Source organism: Gorilla gorilla, chromosome 16 (assembly GCF_029281585.2).
Source record: "Gorilla gorilla gorilla isolate KB3781 chromosome 16, NHGRI_mGorGor1-v2.1_pri, whole genome shotgun sequence".
Lineage (NCBI taxonomy): Eukaryota > Metazoa > Chordata > Mammalia > Primates > Hominidae > Gorilla > Gorilla gorilla.
In genome coordinates, this window is record NC_073240.2 from 55,973,732 (window position 1) to 55,992,000 (window position 18,269).

An 18,269-nucleotide genomic window follows, 5' to 3' on the forward strand; every position below is an offset into this window, starting at 1 on the left:
AAGGAAGAGAACTGTTTGGATGCTAAACTTAAGATGCAACATCAGCTCTTCAATTCAGCCCAATTTCCCCCAAATTGATGGTCGCAAAGCAAGGGCAGCTTGCTCCTTCGCTGGCAAGGTAGGACACTTGTTTCCTAATAAAATGTAACTTTTAAAATGTTTATTTCTTTAAAAAATGAATATGGTATGTAGTAAAAACTCAAGAAATTTTACAAATGTCTTTCCTTACATGTATCATTTCCCCTAATCTTCAATCAATAATATTGTTTACAAATAAGAATACCCAGGCAAAACCACACTGGAACTCAGGTCTCCTAACACTTGGTCCAGGGATTGGTCTACAGCCTTAGTTTTACTATCTAATACTGAAACAAAAAATGAGCCATTACTTTATAATTATGTAAGGCTAAGAATTAGTGATTTTAAACTCTACCCTAAAAAAACCATTATGCAAACTGATAGTTACTTAATGTATTTAACATACTTAAAACTGTAAACAATGTAAAAACACAGAAACATTAAGTATTATCTATTTCTCTTTAATTAAATGTATCTCCTACTTAAATGGGATGTGTGGAGGAAGATTTCTTCTTCCAGGTCATCAATATTTCATCTTTGTTTAATGCCTTTAAAGAATAAATATCAGCATTACTTTTTAAATGGTTTTATTTTATGTACAAATAATGAACATACGTTGTACCCATAAATTCTACTTTCCAAAAACAGGAGCTTTTTAAAAGAAAACCACATAATAACTTTTAAAAGGCGCTGGGATTCCTCTGCTTCTAGATCATTGCTGGGCTAGAAAAATAAAGTTTGTTCTACCAGGAATCACAAGTTAGAACTGAGTATTCTCCAAAGTGGAAATTCTAGAGTGTAGTGTCACTCCAGGCAAAGATTATTCAGTTCTCATCCCCAGCATCCACAACTACCTACCAGAAGGGTTAAACCAGGTCAAAACAGTCCAGCATAATTAGGCTTCATCAAACAATGTCATTATGCTCTTCTAAGATGCAAATAAACCAAAACAGGAAATACTAAAATAAAAATATCTGACACTGCCATACAAATTGTTAGTTCCTTTTTGTATACCCCCTTCTATAACATTAACAAAGGGAATATTTTACTGCAAAGAATATTTTATTTTATACATCACTAGCCATGAATTTTTGCCATTAGTTACTATACAAATGCTGCCTAGTGCCATTATCCAAATAGCACAACCATTTTACGTCCACAATTCACTTCTATAGTTATAAGTAGAATTTTCATGATTTACTTAAGTACATCTATCAGTAAAGATTTAACACTGAGATGCAATCTAACATCCATAATATCTGATATTATGTAGATGGCAATGCAGGAAAGATGTCTTTTAATCGCTTTTCATTTAAGTGACCTTATGTAAAAAATAAAATAATTTAGCAGTTCCAAGTATCCAAAGGGCATTTTCAAATGTACATAAAAGAAATGGTTACAGAGATTTTTAAGGAGCATCTTCCATGTCCACATCCTCTTGTAACTGCTGTACCATTTTCTCTTCCAACTGTTTCCCTTTGCCTTTAATAAAAATAAGTAAAAAATAAACAACTTAATTCAATGTGACCTTACAGAACTCACATCAACACTTTATAAAGGATCTTGCATGTTTTCAAGTAATATTAGCCACTCCTAAGAAATTTAATAGTAGCTAAACTAACATAGGTCTTATGATATGCCATGCACCAAATAAACATTCTACATACATTTATTTGCTCATTTCACCCTCATAACAACCCCCATTTTAAATATGAGAAAACTGAGGCTCAAAGACAGATTAACTTGCTGAAGGTCACTCAACTAGAAAGCCATTTAAGTCAAAGCGCTGGCATGTGAACCCCAGCCTTCTGGATCCAAGGTGACTGCTCTTAACACTGTTCTATCTACCTCAGAGAGGATTACCTAAAAACTTAGATAACAATGGTTCATTTCTGGTGCTTTTTGACTATCAGTTTGTTATCATGTATATGTGAAACAAATGCTCCAGAATTTTGTCTATTTTGTTTTAATAAAATTCGGTACAAAAATAATACAAGTAGATTTACACAAATGTACTCAACATGTGATTACAGAATTTGACCTTTACTAAGATTTCTTTCCCTTTAAGTGATCTACATAAGTAAATTGCATAAAAGACTGTACTGATGTTAGCTGAGCAAAAGAAACAGTAGTCCAAATTTTAGTATCAGAATCATCTGGGATGTTACTGAACAGTGGCCCAGACTCAAAGAGCCTGGGCCTATGTATTTATACTAAGTTCCCCAAGTTGGTAATTCTGATACCAACCAGTTTGAGAACCACTAATAAAAAATATTGTCCTTTAATCCATACAAGTGCAAGACAAAAATCATCTACAAAATTATTACGCAAATCATTTTGCATAACTTGGGGGGATATGGAACATAGAATTCAATGAAGGCAAAAAAGAAACACCATATAAATAGACTGACTGCAATTGGTAAATACACTGAATAAATTACATTTTTATAGACCAAATCATATCATAATTTACTATGAAAGATAATATTTATAGGAAAAAATACCCAAAGTTAGTTGGTACCCAAATACACAGACCACAAAAATCTAGATGTGCAATGTAGTACTCACCTGCAAGAGGGGCTCGGATAAGATGGATGTTTTGCTTGACTTCTTTGATATCCTGAACTTTCTGTAGCTCTTTATTTTTCTTCAATCTACAACAAAACATATTAAAGCCAAAATTTCAGTTACTAACACTGCTTTAAGAGGCATCAATTCACAATACAGCTTCTAAATTTTGTTACTTAAGTTAGCCCCACAGATGGGGAATGGAAACATGATGGCTGCCCTTCTGTTCACTCCCCTTTCTTCTCCCCACAACGCCCCCCATCCAGCAGGAGCATCAACACCAAGTGAACAGAGCCTCTCAGTCCTCTCACATTACTCCCAAACGGCAAGTGGTGAACTTAACCTAAAAGAGATATATACCTTACATTTATTCCCAAATCTAAGGTAAGGTACCTGTTAAGCCCTCACAAATGTACATTTTCTTCTCTAACAACTCAAACTCAAAGTGGTTTTTTAGTTCATAATTAGCTCAAAATAGGATTCCTACCCTACCACAACACTTATTCATTCATTCATTCTTTGTACCTAGACTGGCACGAAATGGGAGCTCAGTACGTATTTGCTGAGTAAATGAAGGATATGAGTCATGAAAAGAAGCAGGGCTCTACTACATAAAACAACCTTTAACTGTTACAGTGCCTAGATCTTTTCTCCTCAAATAGATAAGTCTCTGTTATATAATTTCTAAAAAACCATTGGGTAATTACAAGAGCACAAAACACATGATATTCAATAGAAATGTTAACAAACTAGTTTTCAAACATTTTTGTGAAATGCTTTAAAATTTTTAAGCCAGAAAGCTGCTGGCACGTGCTTCTTTTCCATGACATATTCCATAGCAATTAATTTAAAAGCTAATGGTCCTGCTCTGAAAAAAATAGCTGATTCCAAGCTGGGGAAGAGAAAACATCCTGTTAGCTATAAAACATGAATGCACTCAAAGAATGAGGAGAATTGTCAAAATAACATGACAGTCTGCCTGAAGGAACTCCCACAGGCCAAATATGGGCCACTTAGAACTTCAAAATAAATAATGACAATAAAGAATTATAACCCAATGTATACCATAAGAATCCATGAATACACACAGATGTAATATGAATAAAGGAATAAATCTTGAAATTGATGGAAAAGGGAAAGCTCTTTCTTACATGAGAAAATCAACTAAAAAATGTAGAAGACATGATGGAATTAGAAAAACCACCATTTGGCAACAATCACAACAATAGTAGTAACTGATTCAGGCAAGACTCTAATGAAAACCAAAACCAGTAGGTACAAGTTTGAGGAGTAATAGGTTTTTTACTGAATCTCTATGTGTCTCCCCCAAGATACGTACTGATTATAAGGAAAACAAAATAGTAATCTTCCAGTGGAGAAACCTGACAGACATCACCTTAATCAAGTGATCAAAGTTAACATCACCAGCAAGGTGATATCATGTGCTTCCCGACACGATGCATGAGAAGGATACGCCATCATTTCTGAGACATCCCTGCCAAAGGTGCCTAGCCAAAATCTAATGAGGAAAATATCAGACAAACCCAAATTGAAGAACATTCTGTACAATAACTTGACCTATAGTCTTCAAAACTATCAATGTCACGTAAAATAAAGATGAGAAGCTGTCCAGATTAAAGGAGCCTGAAGAAATATGAAGGACTTTGTGTTGCTATGGATGTAATCAGAATAACTGGTGAGGTCTAAATAAGGTTTATAGATTATATAATAGTATTACATCAATGTTAATTTCCTGACTGATAGATAACCATACTGTGTTTATTTAAGAGAATGTTCTTATTTTTAGGTTACATACACTTAAGTATACTTAGAAGGAAAAAGCATTATGTCTTCAATACATTGAGACAAGGATAAAGTAAATGTAAAATGCTAGCAGAATATACAAGAGTTCTTCATATTATTCCTTGAAGTTTTTGGTAAGTCTGAAGTTATGTCAAAATAAAAATTTTTTTTAAAAAATACTGATGCCTCTAAATATCTACTAGTAATTATTTTCCAAAAGTTACTCCATACAAATATTCATACCTGTTCATTATAAATTTAGCTTGGCGCTTCTGTTTGATTTCTTCAACTCTCTTCATTGCATCAACTACAAAAAAATTCATGAGTTAGCAAATGTATGCACATTCAAGCGGTATGATCAACAACTGCATTAACAAACACTTCATTATTCTGATTTAGAAATGAATTTACATGAAAAAAATCATTACAAAAACAATCCCTACTCAAAAAGCTGAAGAAGGTATATACTCATGGCCATCATGACTCTCAACATTCTCTTTCACAAGTATCATTTCTCTAATTTTTATCTGACAAAAGTCTCTACTGCTGTTAAATTTTCCTTCCACTTTAAACCAATCCAATGCTTTTCAAATTTTACTATAAAGAGAACTTGGACTACTGACAACTAATCCCATTCTTAACTTGTAATTTCCATGAATAAAGACAGCATCTTTCTGGTTATGAACACTTAAAAGTGCCGGGGATATGGTCAGCACATGATATTAGCAGAATGAACCAAACAATCAATACTACTAAGTTCTCGACCACAAAAATCCAACTGTTTTAGAAAATGCCTACAGGAGTGTTGGCTAAAAGGGGGCTGAGTCCAACTATGCTCTAAAATTTCTATCAGTACTATCCAATGAAAGAAAAACCACATATGAAATTTTAAATTTTCTAGTAGCCGTATTTTTTAAAGTAAAAAGGAACAGGAGGAAATTTAATGATACATTTTATTTAACCCAAATTTCCAAAATACTGTCACTCAACATGCAATCTATATAAAATTACTAGTGAAACATTTTATCCCTGTTTTCATATTAAGTCTTCAAAATCCAGCATTCATTTCACATTTACAGCACAACGCAATTTAGACTGGCTCAGTAGCTCAGACACTTCTGATCTAGTCTAGCTCTTTAAAGTGTAGTCTGTAGATCTAAAGAATAATAAGATATTTATATAGTCTTAAAGTATCTCCCAAAAGTATACTTATTAATTAAAAAGAGTAAAACAGTAACTCTTCAGTGGAAAAACCTGGCAGACACCACCTTAACCTAATGATCAAAGTTAACACTGCTAGTAATGGAACTAATGGACAGCTTGTGTCTCCTGACAAAACACACTGAAAAAACTCAGCATCAAATCTCTGGTGCTCTTGCCAAATGTGCATTATCCAAACCTAATCTGAAGGAAACACCAAACAATCCAGTTAAGAAATTTTATACCAAATGCCTGGCCCATATTGTTCTAAACTGTCAATATCATGAAATATAAGGACAAACTCAGGAAATGTTCCAGATTACAAGAGATTAAAGAGACATGACATGTACTATTCTTACAAATTTTGCTATAAAGGATATTACTGGGACAATTGGAGAAATACGAATAGGACTAAGATTAGGTAATAATAGTCTATCAATGTTAATTTCTTGATTTTAATAATTGCAGTGTGGTTATGTGAGAGAATGCTCTTATTTCTGGAAATACATATTAACTAGGGATCAAGAAGTATTTTGCATGCTTAAACAGTTCAGAAAAATATACACTAAAGGGAGAAAGGGAGAAAGAAGAGAGATAAAGAGAAAAAATTAATTTAACAAAATGTTAACATTCAGGGAGTCTGGATGAAGGATATCAGAGAACTCTACTCCTGCAACTTTTCTGTAATCTGAAATTAGGTCAAAATAAAACCTTTTAAAATGTAGCCTGGGACCAGTAACAGTGGCATCATTTGGGAGCTTGTTAGAAATGAAGGATTTCAGGCCCCACACAAACCTACTATATCTGAATCTACATTTTAACAAAAACCACCAGGACAATCTTTGAGACCTCTAGTATTAAAGCAATGTTTGTATAAATAACTCTAAGAAAATGTCAACTATAAATCTGCATATGCTGCAGCTCAGAATTAATAATATGCTGGATATATAACTTTTTTTCTTTGTCTTTCAGCAAAAATAAGGACAAGTTCTAGTACTCAAAAGCATTTCCACACTTTAAACTTATTTAGAAGGGAAATAAACACAAGTGGCAGGAAAATCCCTTCCAAAGAATAATATGCTGTATTTCCAAATATTCCAGAATATTGAAATATTTTGAACCTAAGAAGCATCTAACTGTACAATTCACAACTGCCAAAGATATGGAACCAACCTAAGTGCCCATCGACCAACAAGTGGGTAAAGAAAATGTGGTATTTATACATGATGGAATAGTACTCACCCAAAAAAAGGAATGAAATAATGTCTTTTACAGCAACTTGGATGGAACTGCAGGCCACTATTCTAAATGAAGTAACCCAGGAATAGAAAAGCTAACACTGTATGTTCTCACTTGTAAGTAGGGGCTAATCTATGGGCACGCAAAGGCATACAGAGTGGTATAATGGACTATGGGGACTCAGAAGGGGGAGTGGGGTGGGGTAAGGGGTAAAAACTATAGATTGGGTACAATGTACACTACTCAGGTGATGGATGCACTAAAATCTCAGATTCTGACAATCTACAATTAATCCACGTAACCAAGAAAACCACTTGTACCCCAAAAGCTATTAAGATTAAAAAAAAGTTCAACAAAAATATGTAAAAAGTTAAAATAAAAAATAAAAAAAAATCTGACAGATATTAAAAATTCACCTGCAACACAGCCAGCCATGAGGGACAAAGTGCAAACTATTTTTCCTGGTATTTTTGAAATTCTAACATACTACTGTTTCTACAGACATCAGTACCTTAACAAAGGTTGTTTAATCCATATCCTCACACAATTTGATAATGTAAGCAATGAATATACAACTCTTGTCAATAGATTAGTTTACAGACCAAATGATACTGAAATATGAGGGGTGTGGAGAATCAATGAATCTCTTAGAAGAATAATATATTGTTCTGGAACACTACTGAAAACAACTTTTCTTAATTGTATAAAACACCATGAAACAATCTTAAGTTCCAAAGACTCTCATACTATATACCTAGCACTCATACTGTACACTTAGCAGATCTTCTTAGAAAAATCTATTTTTAGGATCCCAGTAAAAAGGAAAGCAGAATCAGCGCAGCAAAAAAAAAAAAAATCAATAGAGCACTGCTTCTTACAGAATTTACAGATGTATAAATGTAGGGGGCAAGAGAATGAGACTCTGTAATAAAACCTAACAGAAACAATAAAATAGGAGTACTCAGTAAGTGCACCTAGAGGGCAGAGACTGTGTGTGACCTGTTCATCTTTGTATGCCACAGGCAGTGCTTAATAAATGTGCACTGAATTAAAATAAATTAAGAACTGTAGAGAACATTACCATTACAGTATGTGAAGTCATATAGAACACAGCAGTATTTCTCTCGAGCAATGTAAATAACATGACACCAGCATGGAGGACCATGGAACTGATTATTCACGTATCGCTAAAATTGGATATGCAACTCTTTTCAACAACAACCTAAATACCCACTAAGTAAAAGTAGTTACAAAATATGTAAAAATGATCTGGAGCTGCTGTCTTCAAGTAATAACAACAACAACAAAGGTCAAAATGAAATAAAACTGAATGAAGTCCAGAAATGCCTCGGGACTGGCCAAGTGCGGAGGCTCACGCCTGTAATCCCAGCACTTTGGGAGGCCGAGGCAGGCGGATTGCCTGAGCTCAGACGTTCACCACCAGCCTGGGCAACATGGTGAAACCCCGTCTCTACTAAAATACAAAAAAATTAGCCGGGCGTGGCGGCGTGTGCCTGTAGTCCCAGCTACTCGGGAGGCTGAGGCAGGAAAATTGCTTGAACCCGGGAGGCGGAGATTGCAGTGAGCCGAGATCCCACCACTGCACTCCAGCCCGGGTGACGGAGCAAGACTCCCATTTCAAAAAAAAAAAAGAAATGCTTCAGGATTTTCCAATAATGTCCTTGATAAGGGTGCCTTTTGAAATCAATTTAAGAATCCTATAAGTTAATCTCTTTAGAAATCCTTGAGTTTGAATAAGTGTTATTTCCTTACCAAATAAACCCAATAAAAATCAACTGCTTTTCAGAAATTAACTCCTCCTCTAATTATAAAGCAGAGGGAAAAGACCTTATTTTTTAAAAAGGGGTTGGGGGAGACCCAAAGGGTACAATAATTAGGGCTAAGTACAGAAAAGGCAATTCCAAATCTAAACTCCAGTTTCTCCACATGCTCCAAGGTAAACAAAGCTTTAGAACAAGCTTGACCAACCCACGGCCCAATATAAATTCGTAAACTTTCTTAAAACATAAAGAGATTTTTTTGCAATTTTTTTTTCCCTTAGCTCATCAGCTATCATTAGTGTTAGTGTATTTTCTGTGTGCCCCAAGACAATTCTTCTTCCAATGTGGCCCAGGGAAGCCAAAGATTGGATGCCCCTGGTTTAGAAGGTATAAATACTACCACAAAGGTCCACAAATTTTCAGTTCTTCCCCTGAAGTCTCGTGACTGACTGGAGAACAGAAAGGGATGCCCTGCCTATGATCCATTAGCAGAGTAATAAAGTCTGTGGAATTCTAAGCCTTACAGACTCTGGTTAACAAACCACATCACCCCCACACCCAATACTAGAAATAGCTACAGGCTGCATAAAGGTAGCCATGGGAAGAAAAGAAGGCAGGGCCGGTGCCAGGCATGGTGGCTCACACCTGTAATCCCAGCACTTTGGGAGGCCAAGGTGGGAGGATCACTTGAGGTCAGGAGTTCCAGGCCACCCTGGTCAACATGCGGAAACCCCGTCCCTACTAAAAATACAAAAATTAGCCAGGTGTAGTGGCATGTGCCTGTAATCCCAGCTACCTGGGAGGCTGAGGCAGGAGAATTGCTTGAACCTGGGAGGCAGTGATTGCAGTGAGCCGAGATCGTGCCACTGCACTCCAGCCGGTGGGACAGAGCAAGACTTTCCAACTCAAAAAAAAAAAAAAAAAAAAAAGGCAGGACCAAGGGTCCCAAACATACACAAATGTGGTAGAATCTACAAGCTAGCTCAAGGGATTAACTTTTTCTACATATGAGACTTTTTCATTAAACTCTCTGCCTATTTCAGGGAAAAAAAACAAAACAAAACAAAACAAAACAAAAAAACAAGAACTAGATATTATTGCTTTTAATTTCAGAAGATTATAACTTCATTTTTTACCTAAGTGAAACACTTAGAAATTCTCTCAGAACATTTGTAATGATGACCTTAAGCACTACACTTTTTAATTTTAAAGAAGCACTGAATTTTATAAGGTATACAGAATGCAAGTTTATATGCTAAACTATATGGTCTAAACATGTAAAGTGTGTTAGGTTCTGTGTGTATTTTAACTGTCCCATACTCACCCTAAAACAGTATTTTCCGTCTCTATTTTTTCCAGCCATTTTTATGTTTTTACATCTCTGTGTGGGCACTTCAAGTAGTATCAAAGTTAATAATTACATTATTTTAAAATGAACACACCAGCCAATTGTAAAAAAAAAAAATGATGAAAGACATGACTACAACAGAACCATTAAAATGAGGATAAAATAATAAAAGCCAAGGAATGATAAATGGAAAATTCAATATTTAAATAACAAACTGACACTTAAAGTTATAGTATTATCCCAAACCAGTCTCTCCTCAAAATTACTGGTATTTCTTAGTGACTTACTAGTTTTATTCCATAGCTCTCGCTGGTATTTGACAGGTTCATTTCTACGTTTTTCAAATTCAAATGAATTATCCTGTAAGAGGGAACAGAGGAGATAAAAATAAGGTTTTAAGAAAGGTAGAAAGGAAACATTTCTTAAAACGTCTTCCTTTTCATAAGTGTTCTGAATGAACATACATCTAGATTCACCCCTCAGGGTATCTCAGAGAATACAGGTTTTCAAACTTTTTCTCCTTTACACACCTCCCTATTGAAAACATCTCTCCATATACTAGTGATTCTCAAAGAGAAAGGAGACAGTAACACCCCCATCCATCAGAAGGGCATATAACAATTATCAGGATTACAAACTGAAAAACGTTCCCAATGTCCCATTCCCAGATAAGATTCAAAGCCAGAAAACTTTGAATTATGTTGAACCATATGAAACTGCCATTTTTTACAGATCAAAAAAAGTCAACATCAAGAATTCCATGTCCTTCCCGTAGGAGACAGAAAAAAAAGAGAAAATTTCATATGGTTCAACCTAAATATCTATGTTATAGCAAAAAGGTATGAAAACTATATATATCTTCAAATAAATGAGGTGCTACTCTGCAGAATAAAAGTCAGGCCCTCCATTTCTTCAGATCCCCTCCAAACATGGTTACCATTGCTAGTGGCTGGTATTTTTACAGTTAATGATCCTTTTAATCTTAAAACACACAAAACAATTTTGGAAAAGCTATAGGTATTTCTTGGTTTTCAAATCTATCTGACAGGCATATAAAACAGCACTACCTCTGGATTTAGCTACTATTTCTTTTATATATACACACCTTTATTTGGATCATAATAACCTCAGCCACAAGGTAAATGGTAATCAGTAAATGACTGTGACTGGCAGTGTTTCCTCAGGCAGCTGCCACTTGCATTTGGGCTGCTATGCTTCTTCTCGTCCAGAATGAAAATTATTTTTGTGACAGTAATTATGATTTGGCCTTGCATCTGGTCAAACAATAGTCTTTACATTCATTGCAAAGCTCTGGTATTAAGGAGGCCAGGAAAGGGCTTCATGGAAAATGCTTGTAGATACTGCCCTTTAGCAATAAAAAGGTGGGAAAGGGGTCATAGGTTTGGTGGGTAAAGGAAGCAATGGAAGGAGAGGACAGTTTAAAAGATCTTCCTCCCTCAAAGGTAGCCTGTACTGCATTTTCATCTCCTTCCTTTGCAGGGACTGAACATGGACAGCTTCAAAATATCCTTTTATCAATTCAATATAACAATATAATGATGGAGGCTCACTCCATTAAATCCTCTTTCCCCCTGACTTCTCTCTAGTTCTCCTCACACCAACACTACTAATTTCTCTGCTCTCAGATACAAAGTCCTGCTAAGGAAATCCAGAAACTGATAAATGAGTCTATTATAAACTTCACCTGAGCCTTGACTGCTGTTCAGAAATCATTTCTCTCTTAACTTCAACTCAAAATCTTTCAGTAGCAATTCCCAACTTCATCCCAAGCCATTTAAGTGATTTTCCTCTTTGTCTGCAAGAGCTAAAAATAGTAGCTCCACAGAACTACAGTTTTAAGGATCATGTAAGAATGAGATTATTTCCACAGCCAAATACAAATAAGGCACTTATTAATCATGTTATAGGAGGCCTTGTTATGATTGATTAGATGACATACACCCTTCAAATACTAAAACTGTGAAACGTGTAAAAACTATATTGATAGCTAACCATACTCACCACTGTAAGCTCTTTACCAGCTGCTTTCCGGAATGCTTTGGTCCACCTAACTTTGCGAGGATTGCGCTTCTTTTTAAAGTTTTTATGACATTTAGATTTGCAAAATCTGAACACCTAAAAGAAAAGTTAAAATATTAAGAAGTCAACATTAAAAACTTTTCTATCATAAGACGTTACCCCTGCTAGACAAAAAATACTTTCCCTTCTACTTAAACTGCCATTTAGAAATGTGTAAGATATATCAGATTAAATGGAAACAACTATTTTTTGACTATCAAACATCATCCCAACCAAAGGCTAAGGGCTCTGAAAATATTATTTTAAATTACTAATCATTTATATAGAACAGTAAAATTATTTCAAATAAAGGGAACAGTTTTAAGTAAAGTCATTTATTTAAGTCCTTTCTTAATTCAGGATAATTTTCAAAATTCACTGTCTCTATACCTCAATGGAGATAAAAGTTTCAAACAACCATTCTGAAATCTCCTTTGGGTCTTTCCATCTTCCTTGTTGAAAGCACAAAATAATTTCAAAAGCAACTAAAAATGGTGATATAACAGATTCGTTTTCGACTTATTCACCGATCCGCTAGCAAGATTCTTTACTGCTTTAACTCTCCACCTTCATCCTACAAGATTTAATCCTTTAATAGTGCTAACTTATAACTGATGATGCTTCAACATGTTCCTGAAATGGCTTATTAGGACTCGTTTTATAAATCTAACAGTATTATTTTGTTACTTTGTAATGCCTTAGAACACACTGCAATTTGTGTATGCCCTGGAGGAAATGGGAAGAGAAAAAGTAATTATTTGGGGTTTGTGGATCTTGGTAAAGAAAATTAAGTTGAATTATCATACCTAAAAGGTATGACAGATAATAGGTCAAAATAAACAGTACAAACACTTCAAACTAAATAAGCCTGTGTATGTATCACAAATCATAATACTTTTCACCTTTTATATATGTTGCCCTAAGGGGAACTTCAAGCAGGTCACTACATACAGTAGGACAGTTTTCTTAGAAACTGTTGCTATTAGTTTAATCTGATCCAGGCCCTTACCTCCTACACAGCCTTCTCCTAAGAGACTACAGTGAAAGCATGTCTATATCCTTGAGTTAATTTCAAATAGACTAGAAAATAAAAGAACTACTAGTCTCCTGGAGTAGCCTACTATGAAATCATAAATAAAAAATGAATATATGAAAATCATTGTGAAATGAATTATATTTTGAGAATTTTCAGCCCAAAATACTACTACTTTTGTAAGCAAAAGCCTCCCACATTTAATATCTACTAGATAACCCTTAGGCAAATTCCTTTTTCTACTATTTATCTAATGGGAGGACTAAACTTGTTTTGGCTCCTCTCAGTTCCAAATAGACCCAATGAGGAATCTACCTGGTTCCTTAACTAATAGGTATTACCTGAAAGGCACAATGAAGGATCTACAGAGACCTGGAACCAGCGGAGGTGCAAAAGGGATTCAATCAGTAAATAAAGAGCATCTATGGGCCTGATGTCGTACTAGTGCTAAGGATACAAGAACAATTAAAATTTGGTACTCTACCTTGAGAAGCTTAGTCTAGCAATGTGATAATCTCACTTTGCAATCAAGAAAGATCAAGATCTGACTAGGATATAAACAATGGGATAAAGTTATAATCATGTATAATGTAATATGTAAACACATATGAGGAAGTGGTTAAATCTATGGTGGGGTAAGAGGTGGATAGCTTATGTGTCAGGCAAAGCTTTATGGTTTCAAGTTTCCCTTTTAATTTAGTCCCCTAAATGCTAACATGCTAACAAACGATCCCCCATACCTTGGACTCAAAGTTCTTCAAACCTTTCTTATTCCACTAATTCAACATTAAGCCCTCATTAAGGATGTATTTTCCGTTTGCAAAGTATGTGCAAATATAGAGAATTAGCATTAATTCTACCCTTAACACATTTATGCCTAAGAAGAGTAAAAGGTGAAGTTTCTATTAATCACAGTCTCAGAAACTAAGAGAATAAAGGCAGAAAGACTAGTTAAAGCCTGGGAAACATAGCAAGCCCCTGTCTCTACACACACACACACACACACACACACACACACACACAATGTTAATCTCCCCGTCTCTACAAAAAATTTTTTTGATGTTGGGCATGGTGGTGCACACCTGTAGTCCCAGCTACTCAGCATGCTGAGGAGGGAGGACTGCTTAAGTCCAGGAGACTAAGGCTGCAGAGAGCCATGATCACACCACTGCACTCCAGCCTGGGCAACAGACAGTGAGACCCTGTCTCAAAAAAAAAAAAAGCTAGATAAGAGGCTATAAAAGTGGTAAGAGCCTAATCTGAACTAGGACAGGAAAGTAGAAAGAAGGCAAAGACACCACTGTCTTTGCAGAGGCAGGATAGGTAAGACTTGATAACTAGATACAAAAGATGAAAAGATTCAGATGACTCTCATGTTTCTAGCAAAACTATCCGGGCACTTAAGAGTGGTATTAATTCACAGAGCAAAAAGATCTGAGGTACTAAGGAATTCTCTTTCAGTAGGCCCATTGTACCTACTGTTAGGTACATCCAATGGAAAATTCAGATTTGGAGCTCAGGAGATTTAGGTTTGGAAAGCATAAAAAAAGATGAGATACTTGTTCTTTGTTAGTGCTTCAGGCCCTCTATCTTTTGTTTCCTCCAACAACTCTCTTCTGGGTCCACTGGTGACTCCCAACCAACTCAACACTGTCCTTATTCTTCATCAACTTAACTTCCACTGTGTCTAGCAAATCAATACCCAGGTCTTGACAGTTCTCACGACCCGTTGTTCTAATTCCAATATCCAGCCGACAAGCATCCTGGACGAAAATCACAAAATCGTAACGAGATCATGTATAAAACCATACTGCCTACTCTGAATTAGACCCCAACCTGGCAATCTTTTGGTTCATTTTTATAAACTTCTTATCATGTTCCTGAGAGCAAGTATTCAAAATCTTCTAGGTTCTTTTACGTTATCAAACATGGCTTTGGTCCCTCACTTTCAGCTGAATCCCTTGGATCTAATTAATGAGGTCAGTATCTTTGATCTGTTACAGAGATATAAGGTGAAGAAGTCAGACTTGTAATTATTTGGCATGTCAAATTCACCTCAATATACAGATTCTTAGACCCTCTTCCCCTCCCCCAAAGATTCCAACTCAATAGATCTGGTGAAAACCAGGAATCTGTAAACGCCCAGTAATTCAGAAGCAAACGTAAGAGATCAAATTCTGAGAAACAATGTGTTTCTCTGAGAAAGAGAGGAACGGGATTCATTCTGTAATGACAGGACAAATTCATGTACCATTCAAAACGTCTTTCACAACTAGGACTCATATTTATTATTTACGTTTACAGACTTATTATACTTGTAGCCCTACGCCCAAGGCTCTATCATCATTTGCAATCCAGTCACTTCCTCAAACAAATGTATTTGCTCCGTTCTCTGCCTTTTCTCAAAATGTTCACTTTCCTTCCACTTAGAAGGCCCCCTCCGCTTTCTTCCGCAAAATTCAGGATCCAAGATAAATATCACCTCCATGCTGAGTCTTTCCGTACAGGACCCTCCCCAACTCACCTGCAGTAACTGAATACATAACTCTACCATTAAGCAATACGGAACACTTCCATCAACCTCTACACTTTAGTATGCACCTTAGTGTAATGCCTGACAGGGTATACACTCAACAAAGTTTACTGGATTCAAGAATTTGGCCCACGTACATGAGTGGCCAAACAGCCCTCACAGACATCCAAGATTCCTGGTAGGCGCTAGCTAGGATCGCTCCTGAAGTTCCTCGCTGCCAACGCCACCCAAGGGTGGCCTGGTGGCCAGCGCCGCTCGGAAGACGGGCAAGGAGAAACTCCCGAAGCGGAACGTTGAGAACGGAGGCCCAGTTAAGCCACCCTCCCAGGGGAACAACGGGAGGAACCCGGGCCAAACACGGCAGACGCAGAAGCACCCAGCACCGAGCCGCCGCGCCCAGGAACCGCGGGAGCTAGGCTGAAGCAAGAACTGGTGTCGACCGCCTCACCTTGCAATCGTTGCGAACGAACATCATGCCGTGTCCAGGATAGATGGGCCCCGAACAGAAATAACACTTTTCGATACGCATGTTGAACCCGCGTGTGACCCCACCAAGCGAACGCCAAGCTTGAGAGGAAGTGATGCAACCCCGTCACCGGAAGTTACCTTCTTCCCCCTTCCCCGACCGGAAAAAGACAAGCGTCGTTCGTTCTCGCGGGTCTGTTAGACCAGATGCGAACACGACGGTGCCTCCGGCGGTGGTGTGGTCAAAAGCGCTGCCGTTTGACGCAGGCGCAGAGCTGCAGACTAGACCTGTTCGCTGTTACTTTGGGGAAATGTGGTTCTGCCCCACCTTGTGAACTTGCTCTCACAGCGCCTAGTTTTTTCTCTGTGTGTCGGCATTTATGCACGTATTATGTATCTTTGGTTTGTGCTTTGCCTCGGAGTGCTCTCGAGAGCACTTTCTTAACTCATTTGTCTACTGCCTGCCCTCGACCAGCCCTCGATTCTCGTCCCACAGTGATTTGCAGGGTGTAAGCGGCGAAGACCCTGCAATCCAGCGTTGCTTCGAACATTGCAATGAAAACGGTTGAGTTGCTGATGCTCCAAGGACTTTACCAGCAATTTTTTTAAATATAAAATCGTGTTATCCGCCTCCCCCCATTTTAATTAATATACATATGTAGTAAACAAATATTTTCGCCGGAAACTACGACTCCCTCCCCAGACCTGCGGTCTTCCTCCCCAGGGGCAAAACAGTTCCATTTACTACCTGCCAGAGCTTTTCTGTGCATAGGCAAACATGTATATTTGTGTGTTTGCCTGTCTCTACGTCCTCTTCTTTATAATACTAGTTAATATGCTATTTACTCTTTTCTGCATCTTGCTGTTACCTTGTATCCCTTCACTGGAATGTGAGCTCCATGAGGGGCAGGGATTTCAGTTTGCTTGGTTTACAACTACATCCCAGTATCTAGAACAGTCCCTGGCACATAATAGGCATTTGATCCATATTTTACTGTAAAAGGGTATTTAACATTCTTTTTCATATATATATGCCATTGTATGAAAGTATTTTAATTGGTCACTAATCGATGGGCATTCTTATCTTTTGATATAATAAGTATCTTTATTGGTACGCTTTTTCAAGAGAGGATTTATGTAGAACTGCTGGATCAGAGGAGCTGGATATAGATACATAGTTTTAAAATTTGGCAGATAATACTAAATTGCCTTCCAAAAGTTTTTACCAATTAACACTCAGCATCAACAAATAAGATGTCTGTTTCACTACCCCGCTGTGAAAAGTGATCTTTGCCAACCTGAGATGAAAATTTATCTTATTATTATTTCAACTTGAATTTAATTACAAATGATGTTAAGAATCTTTCACAATGTTTTTCAACTTTTTTCTGTGAATTGCCTGTTCAGGTCCTACGCAGTTTTCTATTCTTTCGTTGATTTTCAACAGCACTTTACACGTTAAGGTTAGTCCTTTGCTGACATGCATTTAGAAATTATTTCCCTATCAATGTTTTAAGCTTTGCTCATGGTATTTTTCCATGCAGAAATATGTTGTTTATATATTCAGATTTATCCAATTTTTTTATGATTTTGGATTTGGTACTTTCCTTTAAACTGCACTTCTCACTCCAAAATTGTTTTTCAAAATGTTTTCTCTTATGTTTTGTAGTTTCATTTTTTTGCATTTGAATTTTCAACTCGTCTGGAATTTAACTATAAATGACATAAGACTGCAGTGTCTTTCCCTCAGTGCTGTATGTTGATAAAGCATCTTTTCCCCCACTCACTCATAATGTCACATCTATGGCTCCATTTCTGGACTCAGTTCCATCGTTTTATTTGTTAATGTGCCACTGCCCAAATATTTAAATTATTGTCATTTTTCGAATAACTGGGTTTACCTCCTCTCCCTTTCTATTAGTTTTCATGCTGCTGATAAAGACATACCCTAGACTGGGCAATTTATACAGGAAAGAGGTTTAATGGACTCACAGTTCCATATGGCTGGGGACACCTCACAATCACAGCAGAAGCCGAGGAGGAGCAAGTCACGTCTTACATGGATGGCAGCAGGCAAAGAGAATGAAAACCAAATGAAAGGCGAAACCCCTTTAAAATAATCAGATCTCGTGAGACTTATGC

General features: G+C 36.7%; 1 protein-coding gene across 1 annotated transcript; it reads right to left on the minus strand.

The window, feature by feature from the left end:
* Positions 1 to 648: 648 nt before the first annotated feature.
* RSL24D1 (ribosomal L24 domain containing 1) lies at positions 649 to 16,710 on the minus strand. The gene is made up of 6 exons (XM_004056216.4): positions 16,111 to 16,710; positions 12,040 to 12,153; positions 10,305 to 10,377; positions 4,693 to 4,756; positions 2,647 to 2,732; positions 649 to 1,560 (listed from the first exon to the last, which is right to left on the minus strand). The coding sequence occupies exons 1-6, from the start codon at positions 16,189 to 16,191 to the stop codon at positions 1,487 to 1,489; spliced, it is 492 nt and encodes a 163-aa protein (XP_004056264.1). The 5' UTR covers positions 16,192 to 16,710; the 3' UTR covers positions 649 to 1,486.
* Between the last annotated feature and the right edge of the window lie 1,559 nt (positions 16,711 to 18,269).

Coding starts and splice junctions, on each gene's coding strand:
- RSL24D1 (XM_004056216.4), bottom strand. CDS start 16,191: ATGCGTATCGAAAAGTGTTATTTCTGTTCGGGGCCCATCTATCCTGGA. Junction 12,154..16,110: donor TCGTTCGCAACGATTGCAAG/GTGAGGCGGTCG, acceptor CTTTTCTTTTAG/GTGTTCAGATTTTGCAAATC. Junction 4,757..10,304: donor AGAGCTATGGAATAAAACTA/GTAAGTCACTAA, acceptor ATTTTTTTGTAG/TTGATGCAATGAAGAGAGTT.